This window comes from Silene latifolia, chromosome X (genome assembly GCF_048544455.1).
Source record: "Silene latifolia isolate original U9 population chromosome X, ASM4854445v1, whole genome shotgun sequence".
Classification (NCBI taxonomy): Eukaryota; Viridiplantae; Streptophyta; class Magnoliopsida; order Caryophyllales; family Caryophyllaceae; genus Silene; species Silene latifolia.
In genome coordinates, this window is record NC_133537.1 from 312,849,278 (window position 1) to 312,869,653 (window position 20,376).

Sequence of the window (20,376 nt, forward strand, 5' to 3'; positions counted from 1 at the left end):
GTGGTCATGTTTAATTAGTAGGGGTAAAATGGTCTTTTTATGTCCTTTGTTGAGATTTGGTATCTTCTATATATTAATGCAAGAATATTTAAAGGCCATAGGTGAAGCCACATCACCATACATTTTTCAAATAAAAATTAAAAATAACAAAATATAAAGAAAAAAATTTAGGATAAATAACGTAGGAGTCCACTTTGTGTTCAACCATTTCCCCACATCCCCCATGACCCCATCCCCACGTACCAATGAAGAGAAGTTTTATTTTGATAATTTCTCCATCAAATCATTATCTTCTATATATTTATGCAAGAACATTTAAAGGCCATAAGTGAAGCCACATCACCATACATTTTCCAAATAAAAATTGAAAATAACAAAATATAAAGAAAAAAGTTTGGAGTAAATAACGTAGGAGCCCACTTTGTGTTCAACCATTTCCCATCCCCACGTACCAATGAAGAGAAGTTTTATTTTGATAATTTCTCTATCAAATCATTAATTTCTTCTAATATTATAAATAAATTATAATAATTTCTTCTAATATTATAAATTATAATTATAATTATGTCATTATAAGATACTTTGTATCAAGGAATGTAAAATGTAGTGTAATACATGTACTCCGTAATATTTAAAAGATATGTCAGACATTATTTTTATATAATGCTAGAAGAAAAATATATTTTTTATGTATAATTACATACACATAACCATGTGAAATTGTGATAAAAAAAAAGTATATGTATTTCGATACGACGGCTTAATATGCTTTTGTTATACTCGTATTATGAGACAAAAATGTATTTTTACTCCTTTTTCCCCGAATTTATATCACATTTATAATTAAAAAGTTAAAAACATATTTTCACGACATATATACTATGCAAATGTGTCTTTTGTTATATAATTTTTTTCATATTAGTTTTTCACACTTTAGTTAATTGTTATGACGAGTAATACACAAATACCACAAAAATTGAAACATAAATCCGTGTTCTATTTAGAGAAATTAAGCTTTTCAAATATATTTAAAATATTATATCTTTGAAAAACATACCCGTGCATTTTTACACAGGGTTAAAACTAGTTACGTTTAGAAGAAAAAACTAATTTAGGTATCAATTTTCAAAAAAAAATTATCTTAGGTATAAGTTTTAAAAAATGACCTTATTTAAGGTATAAGTTATCAATTTACCCTTTTTTTATTAGTTCATGATAAATGATATTAGTAAATATATCGAAACACATCTTAGTTTTGATTCTCTTATAATAATAATAATAATAATAATAATAATAATAATAATAATAATAATAATAATAATAATAATAATAATAATAATAATAATAATAATAATAATAATAATAATAATAATAATAATAATAATAATAACAATAATAATAATAATAATAATAATAATAATAACCGGCCTCTCTCTTCTTTCTCTCTCCTAAAACCTCTCTAAATCGACGATTCTTGCGTAGCAATCTACCGCTGAGTTTCCTCGATCATGGCCCGGGGCCGGCCGCCGCGAGCCATGGGTCCTCCACAACCTATTGGCTCTACTGAGACGTCTTTGTGTCATCCGGTGCTCTTTGTTGCATCATCTGGTCTTCGCCTACTAAGCGCTGGAATTCAATCGGAGGCTGTGAATCCCACCGATGCCGCTGCTTCTAAGGATGCTGGTGTCCCAAACCCTGCAAAGGAGGTCCCTAAGAAGACTTACTCTCAGATTCTTAAGAACTCTTCAAAAGGTATGAACCTTTCTTTTGTTCAACCTGAGGCGAATTCGACTATCACTATTGATGAGGAGGATATTGCTCAGGAAATTGAGTACTGGCAAACTACTCTGGTTGGTACTGTAATGGGTAAACAGTCGACTCTTGTGCAGATTGAAACCCTAGTATCTAAGTATTGGACTCATATTACCACGCCTGAGATCATGTATTTTGCTAAAGGGTGGTATTATTTTAGGTTTGCTAGTGCGGAGGATATGCAGAAAATTCGTTCTGATACCTGGAATGTTAGTGGTTTTCCATTAGTGTTCAAGCCTTGGAGTCCAACTGTGATAGATGAGTTAAATGTTACTCATGTGCCTGTTTGGGTTTTGTTTCCTAGCCTGGATCCTTGCTTTTGGTCTAAAGCAGCTTTAAGTAAAGTTGCCAGTGCTGTGGGGCATCCCATTTGTGCTGATGAGCACACTACTAACAAGACTAAGTTGGCTTTTGCAAGGATATTGGTAGATGTTGACCTTTCTAAGGAATTGCCAAAAGCAATATAGATTGACTCTCCACATCGTGGTACACTTTTGCAAAAAGTGGAGTATGAATGGCTCCCACATTTTTGTTCTGTTTGCAAGAAGGTGGGCTATTCCAAAGAGAGATGCAATGTTGCTAACCCTAAGCCAAAAGTGGTTTATAAGCCTAAACCTACCAAGGTGCCAGAGAAAGTGGCTACTCCCTCTTCTCCAAAGGGTACAGCAAGCACATCAAAGCCTAAAACTGCTTCACCCAAAAAATCTGTAGCTGTCAACTTATCTAATAGATTTGTTGCTCTTCAGAATGAACCTATCTTGGAACCAGCATTAGGCACTGTGGAAGTTGGAAGTGATCTTGATGAGGATTACCTGCCAGATGAGGATATCTTCACTGAGCAGGATGTGGCTTTGGTAGTGGAACCAGGGGGACCTTCCTCTTCTTTCTCCCAATGATTCTCTCAACGGAATATTAGGGGCTTAATGACCCTCTAAAACAAGCAGGAAGCACTCGGCTTTACATTTGGATAATAAAGTGGATTGTGGTGCTCTTATAGAGACTCATGTTAAGACTAGGGCACTCTTGGATATTTATGGTTCTACTTTTTCTAGATTTCAACTTACTCATAACAATGACTTGCATCCTAATGGTCGTATTTGGGTCTTACGGTCCCCTTTGTGATTACCCTCTTTGTCCTTTCAAAACCGCCAAACATATTCATTGTCAACTTGTCCACCTTGCTACTCAAAAAGTGTATGAGGTGACTTTTGTTTATACCTTCAATTCTAGAATTGAGAGGAGGATGCTCTGGCAGCAGCTTGTTTCTATCTCTTCTACAGTTTCCAATCCTTGGATTTGTATGGGGGATTTCAATGTTGTTTTAAATATGGATGAGAGACTGGGTAGTGACCATCTTCATCTTGCTGATATGAAGGACTTTGGGCACTATCTGGATACTTGTTCTTTGGTTGACCATCCTGCAACTGGTTGTCACTTTACGTGGAATAATAAACAGGGAGATGGGTTAAAATGGGCTAAGCTAGATAGGATTCTGATTACTCCACAGTGGATAAGGGAGGTTGGGTCTACAGCTTCTTTTCTTACTGCTGGTATCTCAGATCATTCTCCTGGTCTTGTTGTTGTTCATACTCATAATGTTGTTCATAAGAAGACGTTTAGATATATGAATTGTTGGTCCCTTTCTCCTCATTTCTTGAGTTGTGTGAAGGATAACTGGCAGATGGGGTATGCTGGTGGCAGAATTCATACTCTCTTTCAGAATCTTAAACACCTGAAGAAGGCTCTAAGAACTTTACACTCTTAATCCTTCAGTGCTCTAACTACCGAGTTAGGATCGCTAAGTTGGATCTTGAATCACAAACTAAACTTCATGAGTCCCCTCAGAATGCTCGATTCTTTGGCTCAGAGAAATCTTCGCAAAGTTATATTCATTTGAAGACTGCTGAACTGCAGGATCTTAACTAGAGGGCTAAGGTTCATGATTTGAATCTTAAAGATGCTAGCACTAAGTTCTTTTACTCTAAGATTGCTGCCAGGAAAATAAGGAATACTGTTGGGAGCATTCATGATGAGCATGGGGTTTTGAAAACAGGGTTAAGAGCTGTTGCTGATGGGTTTGTTGCATACTATCAGAACCTGCTGGGCACCTCTTCTCTGTTCAACCCCTCCTCCCGACTTTGTTCCAAAGCAAGGATTACTCTCTTTGGATGATCATGCTAGTCTCACTCAGTTGGTTCACACTAATGAAATTCTTACTGCATTAAAATCTGTGGACAGGAATAAAAGCCCTGGGATTGATGGTTATTCCTCTGGCTTCTTCCTGGATGCTTTGAGTATTGTTGGTCATGATTTTAAGGAAGCTGTCTATGAGTTCTTCCTTCATGGTAAGCTCCCTAAGTCTGCTAATTCTACTCTCCTTGTTCTTGTCCCTAAGCTTGACACTCCTCTCTTGTTAAGGACTTTAGGCCTATTATCACTTTGTACAACTTTTTATAAGGTTGTTAGCAAAATTTTGGCCAATAGAATTCAGGGGGTGATGGATCAAATTATTAGACGACAGTGCTTTTGTGGCTCGGATGGATTTTATCGATAATGCTATGATGGCTTATGAGCTTGCTTCCAAATATGGTAGAGCTTACCTTACACCTAGATGTCTTTTAAAAGTAGACATTAGGAAGGCTTTTGATTCTGTCAATTGGGAGTTTCTTCAGCAAGCTATGCTTAGTTTTGGGTTCCCTCATGTCTTTGTTGGTTGGGTCATGGCCTGTATTACTTCTCCCTTCTATTCTCTCAGTATTAATGGTGGAGTGGAGGGCTTCTTTCCTGGCAAAAGGGGTCTTAGACAGGGTGACCCACTGTCTCCCTATTTGTTTGTCATCTGTATGGAGGTTTTGTCCAGGTTACTAAGAAGGCTACCTAGGTTTGATGGTTTTTCTTATCATCCTAAGTGTGTTGATTAAACCCGACTCATCCGGTGTTTCTTTGATGATTTACTAGTCTTCACTAGAGGGGACCTCCTTCATTCAAGCCGTGGTCGCTACCCTCTCTCTTTTTGATAGTCTATCGGTCTTCGAGGCTAATCCTACTAAAACCATTTGTATTTTGGTGGGGTTAATCTGATCTTAAAAAGGTTATTCTGGATGCTACTTGGGTTTAGTGAAGGAGACTTCTCTTTCGGTACTGGGCTTGCCTCTCTTTAATGCTAGGCTTGCTACTGACATGTACCAGCCTCTGTTGGATAAAATTAAGGGGAAAATTGCTCATTGGGCTAATCATTCTCTCAGTTATGCTGGGAAGACCCTCTTGATTAACTCTATCATTTTTGGGATGCACAACTTTTGGGGGGCCAGTGTCCTTCTTCCTAAGGGTATCATTAAGAAGATTAATAAACTTTGCAAAGATTTCCTTTGGGGGATTGATGATGGGGCCAGGAGACATGTCTTTCTCAGTTGGAAGGCTATTTGTCAACCAAAAAGAGAAGGAGGGATTGGCATTAAAGAAGTTTTGAGTTGGAATTGTTCTCAGGTGCTCAAGTGGGTTTGGAAACTAATTGCTCGGCCACATAGTCTTTGGGCACTCTGGGTTAATAGATATATTCTCAAGGGGGCTGATTTCTGGTCTGCTCAAGAAAGTATCAGCCACTCTTGGTATTGGAATAATGTTGTGAAAGTTAAGGACTTTCTCCTTGCTCGTGCTGGTTCTCATAGGATTGCTCTATTTGGGTTTCGCTTGTTTCGACTCTACCACTTTTCACACTGCAAAAATGTATCATTTGGTAAGACAGTCTTTGAAGAGGTGCATTGGTACTCTCTGGTCCATGATCGACAGTGTGTGCCTAAGCATTCTTTCTTTGGTGTTCTGGCTTTTCAGGATAAGTTGCCTACTATTGATAACTTGGCTCACAGGGGACTTCATATGGTTAATAGATGTGCTCTCTGCTGTGCTCACAATGAAAGTGTGGAGCATCTGTTTTTTCAGTGTGCTTTCTCTTCACAGGTCTAGGCTCAGATTGCAGCATGGCTGCAGGCTTGCCCCTCTTCTCAGCTGGACCAGGTGGTTAGCTGGTATCTTACTCAGTGTCATGGGGTGCGTGCTGGACGTCAAAGAGCATGTCTTCTAGCTACAATGTACTATCTTTGGCATGAGCGAAATGGAAGAATTTTCAGGGGTGTCCTTAGTACACCTGAGTCTATTTTTATCCGTGTTAAATTTGTGGTTAACAATAGGTCTTTTTGAGTAGGTGTTCATTGTGGTTTTCTTGTTGTTTTTAGCTCTTGGGGGATCTCTCTGGTCTCCCTTGTAGAAAAGAGGAACGGATCTTGTACTTACTCTCTTTTATGTTATGAATAAGATCCATGCTTTTCTGAAAAAAAAAAAAAAAAAAAAAAAAAAAAAAACAATAATAATAACAACAATAACAATAATAATAACAACAATAACAACAATAATAACAATAACAATAATAACAATAACAATAATAATAATAACAATAATAATAATAATAATAATAATAATAATAACAATAATAATAATAACAATAATAATAATAATAATAATAATAATAATAAAAATAATAATAATTATTATTATTATTAGATTTGGGATCATATGAGACCAACCCTTTAGGTGAGAACGGTGAGAACACTTTTCAACCATTAGATTTAACTCCACTAAATCTAATCTAAGGGTTGTGATTAACTCTATTATACAACCACCTATCGCGCCTAATCCATTGACCGACATTGACCCGTCAAAAAAGTCAGCGCCACCGGTCAATGGCGGTCAACAACGGTGGTTTGGTCGACCTCTTGGTTGAGATGCGCTTGCTATTACCACTGTGCCACAAGCATCTTGTTGCTATTTTTGTATCTCTTTTGATATATGAATGTATGTTAAGACCTGAGTTAAAACAATATGTACCTATAATAATTATTAAATGTACTTCTAACTTATATACAATGTACATTCAGTATAAAATCAATGTAATGCTTAGTTAGTTAAATATATTTGATAAAGATTGAACAAAATATCGTATGTACTTATGATAATTTGTACTTATTATTTACATAATTATTATAAAATTTACATTTGTTATAGGTCATATTATTTTAATGAAAAATGTACGTACAATATATTTATGCCGAAGGTACATTTTATTTTCGTTGGAGGTACATAATATATTCCTATATGACATGTCATGTATATTTCAATTATCTATTAAATTCATATCATTAATTCGTTAGGTTCATCATATATATATATATGTAAGGGGTACATTGACCGTATGATATAGGTACATCTATAATAAAGGTACATTTTGTAATAATTATAGGTACATATCATGTTTAACTACAATTATTTATTAACTTTATTTCACTTATTCATCGAGGACACATTATTTATATTGGAGATACATTAAATATTAAGTATAGATACAAAGAATAATTATCACAAGTACATAAAATATGTGGTCAATTTTTGCCAAGTACCCTTAACTAACTCAACATGTACATTGATTTTATACTAAAGGTACATTTAATAGAAGCTAGAAGTACATTTAATAGTATAAAATCAATGTAATGCCCAGTTAGTTAAATGTACATGATAAAAATTGATCAAAATATTTTATGTACTTATGATAATTATTATTTGTACATATAATTTATATAATTATTATAAATTAATGAAAAATGTATATATGTACAATATATTTATGTCAAAGGTATATTTTATTACCATTGAAGGTACATAATATTTTTTCAGTATGACATGTCATGTATATTTCAATTACTTTTCAAATACATAACATTAATTCGTTATGTGCATCTTAGATATATATACATGTAGGGCGTACATCAAAGATCATAGATCCATATTAGACTCTCTAATAAAAAATAAATTATCTCATAATTTATCATTTTGATGATCTATGTAACATGCATGCAAATATAAAAGCATAAAAAAGAAAGTTAAGGAAAAACAATTTCCTTACATAGATTTTTATGGTAATATGGGCACAATCAAGATCTCCTACCTTGATTGTTCTTGAGCTTATAACAAAAGGATGATCCTCCTAAAAAATCTTCAAAGAGAATATCTCCTAACAATATGCACCCAAGAACTCAACCCAATTAATCTAACAAGTATTTACTAGTAACTTATTAGAATTATTCCCTTGATAATATGTAAATAATACTAACACTCTTAGTAATTATTTGTTTTAGTTTACTAACAACTTAGTAAAGGATGAATAATAATTTTAGAGAGATGATAGATTTTGTTCACATGCAAAACACATAAGTGAAGTAGTGTAGAAATGAACATAAGATGGAGTATATAGGAGGGGAAAGTGGCGGGTGGAGTGAGGTAGTGTGTAGGAGTGAATTTCTTATTTTTTTGTCAATCTTACATCACATGCAAAATCATTATAAGATAACTTATGGAAGTATATAAAGTAAGGTGAAATGATTATGTTCCTAATTATCCACAACACTCTATTTTACACGTTCCACTTGCCCATTTACGGTCCATATTGGTTCTTATATTTGTCGCACAAATACGTGTAAATATTATTTTAAACATCGTTTCATGTTTAAATACTTCCATAATTAATTCGTTCAAATCACTCCGTAAATATACGTGTACTGCTACACATATTATTTACGTACTAATATTAATCGCATTAATCAATTAGTACAATTTTAGTGAATTAACAATTAATTAACTAAAACCCGTCTCATAAAATTTATTATTTAATTATCGCGTAATTAAATAATAACTGCCGCTCCTCGAGTTCGCAACTCAAAATCTCTCTAAAAATAATCGACTAACCTTTTAGTCTATAAATCAAGGGACTAAATAAATTGTATCTCATACAATTAATTAGTTGTCTATTGGGGTTCGTTCCTTTAGGTGTGACCGAAAGGGGTCAGTTGATCACCGCCGTCTCACGACAATAACGCCAAACTCTAGTCAGCCAACCGTTATCGATTTACGTTAATCAACTGACGAAGATCAAATAATTAAATATCTGATGATATTCCTTTAATGAGATTTATTATGTAAACGCACTATTGTGGAGGACACTAACTCCAACAATCTCCCACTTGTCCGACACAACGTGTGCGCTACCAATTCTCTTGTCCGTTTTAATCTCTCACTCAATGCAAGGTGTCTTTTAGGTCGCACTTGCACATGAACATATCGCGAGTGGTTTTCTCGATCGGGAGTGTGACTACCTGACCAGAAAAATCTCTCACAGATTACTTCCGAGCGTGGCCACGCATTTGTAGTCATTAACTCCTCGAGTGGCCTTGAGATATAGTTTACCCAACGTGGGTGGACAATTCCTGTATGCCCTATCTATCCTATTGCACAATACAGATCACCATGACCTAGTAAATGCCCTTTTGGCCTCCTTTCACGGCACGACCTAGGACAAAAACCAAAGTCACTTGAAAACTGCATTTGCTCAGATAATAGTCTTCAGTCAAAAGAATCGACTCATTAGAACATCTTAGAGATCCCCGCCACGACCAAGCGTTTATAATAGAATTTAGGGACTCTCTAAATGGTCATTGTCCGGCAAAGTGTCACACACTCTGCCTATGTAATCGACTAGTCATCACGTATGACCTTATGGTGTTGAACAACCATCAATCGACTTACAATCTAGTCACTCCGAGATGTCACCTCATTAAGTGACTAGGGATAAAATACAATGTTCATCTTATTCACTTGAATAGTGTTCAACATTGTCTCCACAACTTATTCAGATAAACAAGGTATTTAAAAATTTAGTCACACTAAATAAAAGATTCATAAAAGAATGAATGCGAAAACAATGAATGTGATTATCATATATATAATAAGAGATACACTATCCAATATTACATATCCATAATCTAAAGAAAATCTGGTACTCGTCTCAATCCCATTGCGACGACATGACCATCATGCTTAGCCTTTGATAAAAGCTTGGTTAAAGGATCAGCAATATTATCAGCTGTCCCAACCTTACAAATGTCAATTTCCTTCCTTTCCACATAATCTCTAATTACATGGTATTTCCTTTCAATGTGTCTAGATTTGTTACTAGATTTAGGCTCTTTGGCTTGAAAAATAGCTCCACTGTTATCACAATATAGAGTGATAGGATCTTTGGCGGAATGGACTACTCTTAGCCCCTCCATGAATTGCCTAATCCAAACAAACTTCCTTCGCACCTCGACGCCGCAAGGTACTCACCTCTGTTGTAGAATCCGCGGTAACGCTTTGCTTGAAGCTCTTCCAGCAAATAGCTCCTCCATTTAGCATAAACACATAGCCGGATTGGGATTTCATATCATCCCGATAGGTTTGGAAACTTGCGTCTGTGTAACCTCTTACACGCAACTCAGTTTCTCCTCCAAACACTAAGAACGAATCCTTAGTCCTTCTCAAGTACTTAAGGATGTTCTTTACGGCTATCCAGTGACTCTCACCAGGCTTGGCTTGATAACGATTTGTCATGCTCAAGGCATACGCAACGTCGGGACGAGTGAAAATCATAGCATACATGATAGACCCAACAGCGGAAGCATAAGGGACGGTCTTCATGTGTTCAATCTCCTTAGGGGTAGAGGGAGACTGTGACTTGCTCAAAGTAATCCCTTGGCCCATAGGTAGAAATCCTCTTTTGGAGTCTTTCATATTGCACCGGTCAAGAACTTTGTCAATATAAGCCTCTTGACTCAATGCTAGTATCCTCTTGGACCTATCCATATAGATCCGGATACCCAAGATTCGTTGTGCCTCTCCCAAGTCCTTCATTTGGAAGTGTTTTCCTAGCCACTCCTTAACGGAAGTGAGCGATGGAACATCATTCTCAATGAGCAATATGTCATCCACATATAGGACAAGGAATGAAACCTTACTCCCACTAAACTTCATGTATAAACACGGTTCTTCCACACTTCTAGTGAAACCGTATTGTTTAATGACATGATCAAAGCGATGATTCCAACTCCTAGATGCTTGCTTAAGACCATAAATGGACTTCTTGAGCTTACACACCTTCTTAGGGTTAGATGTATCCACAAAACCTTCAGGTTGTATCATGTACACCTCTTCTTCTAGAATCCCATTCAAGAAGGCGGTTTTGACATCCATTTGCCAAATCTCATAATCATAAAATGCGGCAACCGCTAAGATTATCCTAAGCAACTGGAGCGAAGGTTTCGTCATAGTGTAAACCATGAACTTGGGTGAAACCTTTTGCCACCAATCTAGCTTTGTAAACATCTACATGTTTATCCACGCCGAGCTTAATTTTATATATCCATTTACACTGAAGGGGTCGTACTCACTCAGGTAAATCCACTAAGTCCCATACTTGGTTCTCGTACATGGAATCCATTTCGGACCGCATGGCTTCTAGCCAAAGCGAGGAGTCGGGACTAGACATGGCCGATTTGTAGGTAGTGGGTTCATCACTTTCCAAAAGTAACAAAACACCATCCTCTTCGATGTTAACAAGGTAGCTGTCAGGTGGATTAGAAATCCTACTTGACTTTCTAGGAACAATTACCGTTTCAGAGGAAGAGGGTATGCTATCCTCCACGTTCTCCTCTACCTCATTCTCGGTTTGTGGCTCTCGAACTTCTTCAAGTTCAAATTTTCTCCCGCTCTGTCTCCTAGAAATAAACTCCTTTTCTAGGAAGACAGCATCACGAGCCACAAAAACTTTGTTCTCTTGTTTATTGTAGAAGTAATAGCCACGTGTTTCCCTTGGATATCCTACAAAAAGACATTTGTCAGACCTGGGAGCAAGTTTATTGTCAGACTTGATCTTGACGTACGCTTCGCAACCCCAAATACGCATGAATGACAAATGAGGTACTTTCCCTATCCATATCTCATATGGAGTCTTATCAGCCGCTTTAGTCGGGCTTCGATTTAGTGAAAATGTTGCAGACAAGAGGGCAAAACCCCAAAATGAACTAGGAAGCTCAGTTAGACTCATCATAGACCGAACCATATCTAGTAAAGTTCGGTTTCTCCTTTCGGCCACACCATTTAATTGCGGTGTGCTAGGAGGAGTCCATTGTGATACTATACCACAATCTTTTAGGTGTGAATCAAATTCATAATTTAGATATTCACCACCACGATCGGATCGTAGGGTCTTAATCTTTTTATCCAATTGGTTCTCTACTTCATTTTGGAACTCTTTGAACTTGTCAAAGGCTTCACTCTTGTTCTTCATTAAGTAGACATACCCATATCTACTTAAGTCATCAGTAAAAGTAATGAAGTAGTGAAAACCTCCTCTAGCGGTGATGGTTAATGATCCACACACATCCGTATATATGAGAGCCAAAACCTCACTAGCTCGTGTCCCTTTTCCCGCAAAAGGTGCACGAGTCATCTTGCCTAGAAGGCAAGACTCGCATGTACCATAAGATTCGAAACCAAATGGTTTGAGCACTTTTGATGAAGTAAGTCTCTTAATGCGTCTTTCGTTTATGTGGCCTAAACGACAATGCCAAAGGTAGGATTCGTTTGGATCACCCGTTTTGAGCTTTTTAGTTTCCATATGATAAACGTCATTAACATCATTTAAAACATAAATGTCTCCAATTGAAATGGCCTTGCCATAAACCACATCATTTAAAGAAAAAGTACAACACTTGTCCTTAATCATAAAACAAAAGCCTTCCGCGTCTAACGCGGAAATGGAGATGATGTTTTTAGTTAAAGTTGGCACAAAATAACACTTATTTAAATACAACTCTAAACCACTAGCTAAAGTGAGCACATAGGTCCCACGAAAACGGCGGCTACTATAGCTCCATTGCCCATGCGGAGATCCATATCACCTTTTGCTAGTGCTTGCACGTCCCTTAAACCTTGCAAATGATTACAAAGGTGAGAGTCACATCCGGTATCAAGTACTCAAGTGAAAGTACAAGCATAATTAACGTCTATCACATAAAGAGGAAATCATACCAATAGGCGTCACACGCCCTTCCTTGAGATCCTCCAAGTATTTGGGACAACTCCTCCTATAATGCCCCTTCCCATTACAATGGAAACATTCGGCCTCGGAGAGTTTGACACTTTTTGCCTTGGGATTGCCATTCTCAACGGCCTTCCCCTTTCCCTTGTCATGTTTCTTTGACGATTTCTTAAATTGGGACTTTTCCTTCCCTTTTTCTTTCTTAACTCCAAGGGACATGTTCTTTAACTTCATGGTTAAAACATCTCCTTTTTCACTCCCACTAGCTTCCATATCCCTCTCCGCTTGGGTGAGGAGTGCATGAATTTCATGATAACTCTTATCCATGTCATTCATGTTGTAGTTTACCCTAAAGTGGGAAAACTTGGTGGGAAGTGAGTGGAGGATACGATCCACCACAAGAATCTTAGGAATCTTACAACCTAGACGCTCTAGAATGTCAACATATTCGACCATTTTGAGTACATGGGGACCAACCTTTTGGCCCCTCTCAAGCTTTAGCTTCAAAGAAGCGTGCCGCCGCATCGTATTGACGGACTTTAGGTGTTTGTGAAAACATAGTGATCATACGAGTGAATATCTCGTACGCATTTAAAGAAATGCATGATAGCTTGAGCTTTGGGGACATCGAACATATCAACACATTCTTGATATCATTCGACATCCTCACATGGTCATCATAGGCGGTCCGCACCGCCGATGAAGCCCTTGGACCGGGCTCGATAGGAGGAGCATCGGTCAAGTAAGTGAGCACATTGTCGGACAACGCAGCACTTTTGATGTTGGATTCCCATTCAAGAAAGTTACTACCGTCATCTTTTAAGATACATTTGTCCATTACGGACCTTATCCATGAGTCTTTGCCTAGTGAATTAATCGATGGAGTTGATGAAGTTGCCATTGCGAATTAAAATGCTACAACAAAAAGGAAAAATTAACATCCATTGTTTTAAAAATTACTTGTGAAAACATGTTTAACAAGTTTTAGCATTTATATAATGATCTCCCACTAAATTATATAAATGATTCCAAGACCCAAATTTTAAATAAAAATGAGCATCGCTTGGGCGAAACATCCCATAATTGTGTAAATTCGGTAAGTCACTTTGACTAATTCTACCTCTAGAACTCTTGGTCGACGAATTTCCTTAAATTCATCTACTAGCCCCGGAACACAAGACCGTCTTATATCCCGTTGAGTCCAACCAATTTTAGCGTGTGATAACCGTTTACCACCCTACTTACCCAAGGTAAAAAGAGAACACCCCGCTTGGGCGAGCGTGGCTCTTATGAACAAGAGATTCATAGGTGTTACTAATTGGTAAGGCTAATCTCAATTTTAGTTATGTGAGAGATCTTGTCAATTTAGTCATAAATTCCTTATAAGTGAATTAAGTCGGTGAATGTAAATGACATGAATTGACAACCGCGAAAATAAAATGCATGTGAATGGCGATTTTGCATGCGCGAAAATAAAACAAGCAAACAAGTAAGCATATGAATAAATCCAAGTATGGCCACCTAGTTAATAAAAACTAGTCTATTATATTTCGGAAACCAACTCCTTGGTCCCTTGCCTCTTCATTCCATAAGTGGCTTCTTCTTGTGGGATTTGGAACACCTTCCAAAAATAGACTCCGTCTCGATGTAATCCGTCTTTTGGAAACGCCGGTAAGAATAACTATTACAATTGAATTACATAGCTATTCCTGTTATACATTAATTAATAAAATAAATAAAACTATTAATTAATTACAAACCGATGATACGAGATCGTATTTAATTACAAACAAATCGATATTCCCATTCATTTCGGGTAATAACGATTAAAATTAAACTAGGTCATACTAGGTACAACAAGATAAATACTTTAAATAAATGACAATCATTCATTTAACTTAAATAAATATGCTTAAAATGCTGTAAAATCATACCAAAATCGCCCTATCTATCAATCGTTGGTATCCATCTCGGTTTTTGTGGATTTAATCGATTTTTAACATGTAAAAATCAATAATCAACTCTTAAATCTCATTTAAGTCCAAACTAATTGTCCAAACTGTTTTGAACCTCAAAATTAGTCCTCACTAATTTTATGATAAATAATTAGTTTGATTTGGTGATATTTTGCTAATTTAATCGGTAAAATCATAATATTTAAGTAAAAATCCAAAATAATTGAAAAATTACCCAAACATTTGAAACAAAAATTTTGAGTATTCTGAAACACTCCCAAGAACACCAAAATGTCAGAAAAAATGCCCCAAAAATCCGGATAAAATTTGTGAAGAAAAAAATCGATATTTATCGGTTGTTAACCACTAAAACCAATAAATACCAAAACAAGGTGAAAATACATTTTAAAATTCACTTTTAACATTTAAATAATATTTTTTAAATGTACATAAATTTATCAAGGGCAGAATCAAATGTTCGAAATTATGATTAAATTATTTCACTTTTATCGACTTTTATCTCATAAAATCAATAAACATGCAAAAATTCGAACCAACCTTCAACCTTTTGGATACAATCAGTAGAAACCATGCATGAAATACCATAAAAATTCCATAGACCGAATCAACCTTTAACTATTTTTAGTCAATTTTTAACTAAAATACGGCATTTTGACTCGGTTTTCTACCAAAAATCATTAAAAATAGCAAAATAACTTCATAAATCACCAAACTTAACCACAAACCTTTTAAGATCAGTAGGTATGCATGCCCCAAAAATTTCGTGCTAAAACCTCTCCTAATACATTTTTTGAGTTTTTATAAATTATCTCATAATTCATTAATAAGCTTAAAATCAACATGCAAATTACAAGCCTAAGCTCTGATACAACTTGAAAGATCATAGATCCATATTAGACTCTCTAATAAAATTAAATTATCTCATAATTTATCATTTTGATGATCTATGTAACATGCATACAAATATAAAAGCATAAAAAAGAAAGTTAAGGAAAAACAATTTCCTTACATAGATTTTTATGGTAATATGGGCACAATCAAGATCTCCTACCTTGATTGTTCTTGAGCTTATAACAAAAGGATGATCCTCCTAAAAAATCTTCAAAGAGAAGATCTCCTAACAATATGCACCCAAGAACTCAACCCAATTAATCTAACAAGTATTTACTAGTAATTTATTAGAATTATTCCCTTGATAATATGTAAATAATACTAACACTCTTAGTAATTATTTGTTTTAGTTTACTAACAACTTAGTAAAGGATGAATAATAATTTTAGAGAGATGATAGATTTTGTTCACATGCAAAACACATAAGTGAAGTAGTGTAGAAATGAACATAAGATGGAGTATATAGGAGGAAAAAGTGGCGGGTGGAGTGAGGTAGTGTGTAGGAGTGAATTTCTTATTTTTTTGTCAATCTTACATCACATGCAAAATCATTATAAGATAACTTATGGAAGTATATAAAGTAAGGTGAAATGATTATGTTCCTAATCATCCACAACACTCTATTTTACACGTTCCACTTGACCATTTACGGTCCATATTGGTTCTTATATTTGTCGCACAAATACGTGTAAATATTATTTTAAACATCGCTTCATGTTTAAATACTTCCATAATTAATTCGTTCAAATCACTCCGTAAATATACGTGTACTGCTACACATATTATTTACGTACTAATATTAATCACATTAATCAATTAGTACAATTTTAGTGAATTAACAATTAATTAACTAAAACTCGTCTCATAAAATTTATTATTTAATTATCGCGTAATTAAATAATAACTGCCGCTCCTCGAGTTCGCAACTCAAAATCTCTCTAAAAATAATCGACTAACCTTTTAGTCTATAAATCAAGGGACTAAATAAATTGTATCTCATACAATTAATTAGTTGTCTATTGGGGTTCGTTCCTTTAGGTGTGACCGAAAGGGGTCAGTTGATCACCGCCGTCTCACGACAATAACGTCAAACTCTAGTCAACCAACCGTTATCGATTTACGTTAATCAACTGACGAAGATCAAATAATTAAATATCTGATGATATTCCTTTAATGAGATTTATTATGTAAACTCACTATTGTGGAGGACACTAACTCCAACAGTACATTGACCATATGATATAGGTACATCTTATAATAACTATGGGTACATATCAAAGTATTTATGTTTATTTAAATTATTTATCAATCACGTTTCAACAAATCATCAAGTACCTTTAATTTGTTTAGGAGGTACATTAAATATATCTACAATAGGTAAATTTATTAACGATTATAGATTCATATCATGTTTATTTTAATTAATTATCTTGCACGGATGAATAAATCATTTACATTTTATGTATATGAGAGGTACATTAAATTTATAATATAGGTCCATATAATACTTATTAAAGGTATATATCATGTTTATTTTAATTAGTTATCAATTATGACTCGATTTTTTATTATGTACATTTTATTTATATAAGAGGCACATTAAATATATATTATAAGTACATATAATAAATATTAAAGTTACATACCATGTATATCTTAATTAGTTACAAGGCATGTTTCAATAATTATTCAAGTACATTTTAATAATATAGAAGGGACATGAAATATATAATAAATGTACATTTTAATAATTATAGCTACATATCATATTTACTACAATTGTTTATTAACTTTATTTCACTTACTCATCGGGGACACATTATATATATTGGAGGTACATTAAATATAAAGTATAGATACAAAGAATAATTAACATAAGTACATAAAATATGTTGTTCAATTTTTATCAAGTACACTTAACTAACTCATCATGTACATTGATTTTATACTGAATGTACATTAAATATAAACTGGAAGTACATTTAATAGTTACTAGAGGTACATATTGTTTTAGCTCAGGTCTTAACAAAGATATATATATTAAAAGAAATACAAAAATAACAACAAGATGCATGTGTCACAGTGGTAAAAGTAAGTGCATTTCAACCAAGAGGTCGTGGGTTTAATCCCCATCAACAACATTTTTGCATGTGTAAACTTTTATTTTTATTTTAATGAAAGCTGCGCGCATCCTTTATAATAAAAATAATAATAATAAAAAAAAAATAACAATAATAATATTATTATTATTATCCAATCTGATCTCTTGACTCCGTCTCAAGTAAACCGTCACCGCCACTAATGCCTTTAGTCATCGCCTCGTGCCGTAGTGCACACCTCCTTTCAATTCTAATATTAATAACAATGATGATACACAAATTGTTTAATAAGACTGACCCATTAGATAAAAACCCCAAAAAATCAAATACGTAATACTCTATGAAGGGAGAAATGTAAGCCCAATTGAACGATTTCTTTCCACCTAAAAATTTAACTTCTCTAAGCCACAAGTAAGACCTCGGAATCTCAGATGTTAGCCGTGCCACCAACGACTTCCTCCACTCCGGCCTCAGATTCCGACGATAATAACACAACCGACTGTATACTCCGATTGAAATATATAACTCAAACCCATAAATTTTAACTTACAACATAAAATTTTCAAACTAAATTTAATAGTTATTAAACTAAAATCTTACCTAAAAAAAAGCAAAATTGAAAGCTTGAGTCTTCATCTAATCACATGAAGTTTTCAAATTAAAATTGTGAGTTTAGAAATTAAAACTTTAAGATATTAAAATTATGTAAATGAGGAACCTGAAAAAATCAATTAAGCATAAATCAGAATCCGAATTTTCAACTTAAATCACAAAGTTATCCAGTTAAAAATACAAGTATTCAACTTTAAAAACTGGAACTTGAAGATCAAACGAAACCTTGTTGTCGGTAATTAATGTCGAGGAGTCGGGGAACGTCAACCATGGAGGTGATGAAGAGCGACTTTTTTGTGGCTGTAGAGGAGGCGGTAGTGTTGAAGACGTGCGCTGCAACAGAGATAACGGAGTTGGCGGAGTAAGGTCATGGGTTTCAAACAAGATGGAGGCCAGACGTGGGTTGAAAGGGTAGTGGAGGGGTAGAGTTTTGTATTTATATTTTTTTTTAATTTCATTTTAGCTTATATTTCTCTTGTTGGGCTAATTTCTACTATTGGAATTGTCTTATGTTATAGAAAGATCCTATAAAGTTACTGATGATGATAAAATTTTTATAATGCAAAAATGAATATGCTAATTATTTTCATTTGGGTTGAAAAGATTGCTATAAACTCCGTTTTTAATTTGGGTATGTTTTGGGCCTTATTTTGGCCTCATTGGGCCCCTAAGTCCAATCTTAACAAGCTCAATAAGCAAATTAAAGGATAACTAACAGAGACATAACAGACTAAGGCCCTGTTCTTTTGGACTTAAAGTCATTTAATTTAAGTTTACTTCAGATCCTATAAGTTCAGTCCAGATCAGATCCTATAAATTCAGTTCAAATCCTATAAGTTCAGTTCAATTCAGATCTTATAAGTTCAGTTCAGTTTAGATCTTATAAGTTCAGTTCATATCCTATAAGTTCAGTTCAGTTCAGATCCTATAAGTTCAGTTCAGATCCTATAAGTTCAGATCCTATAATTCAGTTTAGAAAAGTTATATACAGAGTATTATTTTTAAAATCGACGCAAAAATATTTGACATTATTAGTTATTCGATACATATATACATTATTATTTTTAAAGCAAAATTATCACTCTTCTCATTATTTTTTATCGTAATGTTACCGTAGTATAATGTATGAACAAAACAATGAATATAAAATGGAAAAATGTTATTATCTTACCTTGTGTTTTTGACTATATTTTCTTATCATTGTTCTCTCTTGGCTGCCCACTAATTTCTTGTAACATTTTTGTTTAATCTCAATAAAAGTTTGCTTTTTATAATAATAATAATAATAATAATAATAATAATAATAATAATAATAATAATAATAATAATAATAATAATAATAATAATAATAATAATAATAATAATAATAATAATAATAATAATAATAATAATAATAATAATAATAATAAGCTCTATTTCTCTCTTCGTACTTGCTCCCCCAGTGTTTTTGGGTCAGTTCATCTCCCCTTTGATGCCGCTCTTCGTTCCAGCTTGAAACGTATTGTCACCGCGTCTGGCCCTGGTTTTGGTAATTGGCAGTGGCGCCTCGCTACTTTTCCTTTTCACCTTGGTGGCCTGGGTGTTTATGCAGCGGGAGATGTTTTACATTATGCTTTTCTTGCTTCCCGATTGCAGTCTGCTGATTCGCAGGCTAAGCTCCTACGGCCTTCTGGTATTGTAGATGCTGGCCCTACCTTCGACGATGTTGCACGACTGTTTTCTGAGACTACAGGTTCTGATATCTTGAGTAACCCTCGTGAAATTGCTGCCCCCAAACTTATGTAGAAATTGGCAGATATCTATTTCACGACGGTTGCTGCGGCCTCAGAGTCTGTTTTCTCTTTGACACCACGCCAGCTTGCTTTGTGGCAGTCTCAGCAGGGTTCCCACTCCTCTGATTGGTTGCGTGCGGTTCCTATCTCGGGGTTGGGTCAGACTATGAACGGGAGGACTTACCGTAATGTGCTTGGGTATCGTCTGGGTGTTCCGTTATTCACGGTGTCTAGGCCCTGTCCTGCTTGCTCTC

The 20,376-nt window shown here is 34.9% G+C and overlaps 2 protein-coding genes across 2 annotated transcripts; both read left to right on the plus strand.

Annotated features, from left to right (window-relative positions):
• The first annotated feature begins 2,884 nt into the window (after positions 1-2,884).
• LOC141620542 (uncharacterized) lies at positions 2,885-4,366 on the plus strand. Its single transcript, XM_074437385.1, has 3 exons — positions 2,885-3,553; positions 3,739-3,887; positions 4,051-4,366. Exons 1-3 carry the CDS (start codon positions 2,885-2,887, stop codon positions 4,364-4,366), a joined length of 1,134 nt encoding a protein of 377 aa, XP_074293486.1.
• Positions 4,367-4,373: 7 nt separating this feature from the next.
• On the plus strand, positions 4,374-5,775 carry LOC141620543 (uncharacterized). The gene is made up of 2 exons (XM_074437386.1): positions 4,374-4,672; positions 4,980-5,775. Exons 1-2 carry the CDS (start codon positions 4,374-4,376, stop codon positions 5,773-5,775), a joined length of 1,095 nt encoding a protein of 364 aa, XP_074293487.1.
• Positions 5,776-20,376: the final 14,601 nt, after the last annotated feature.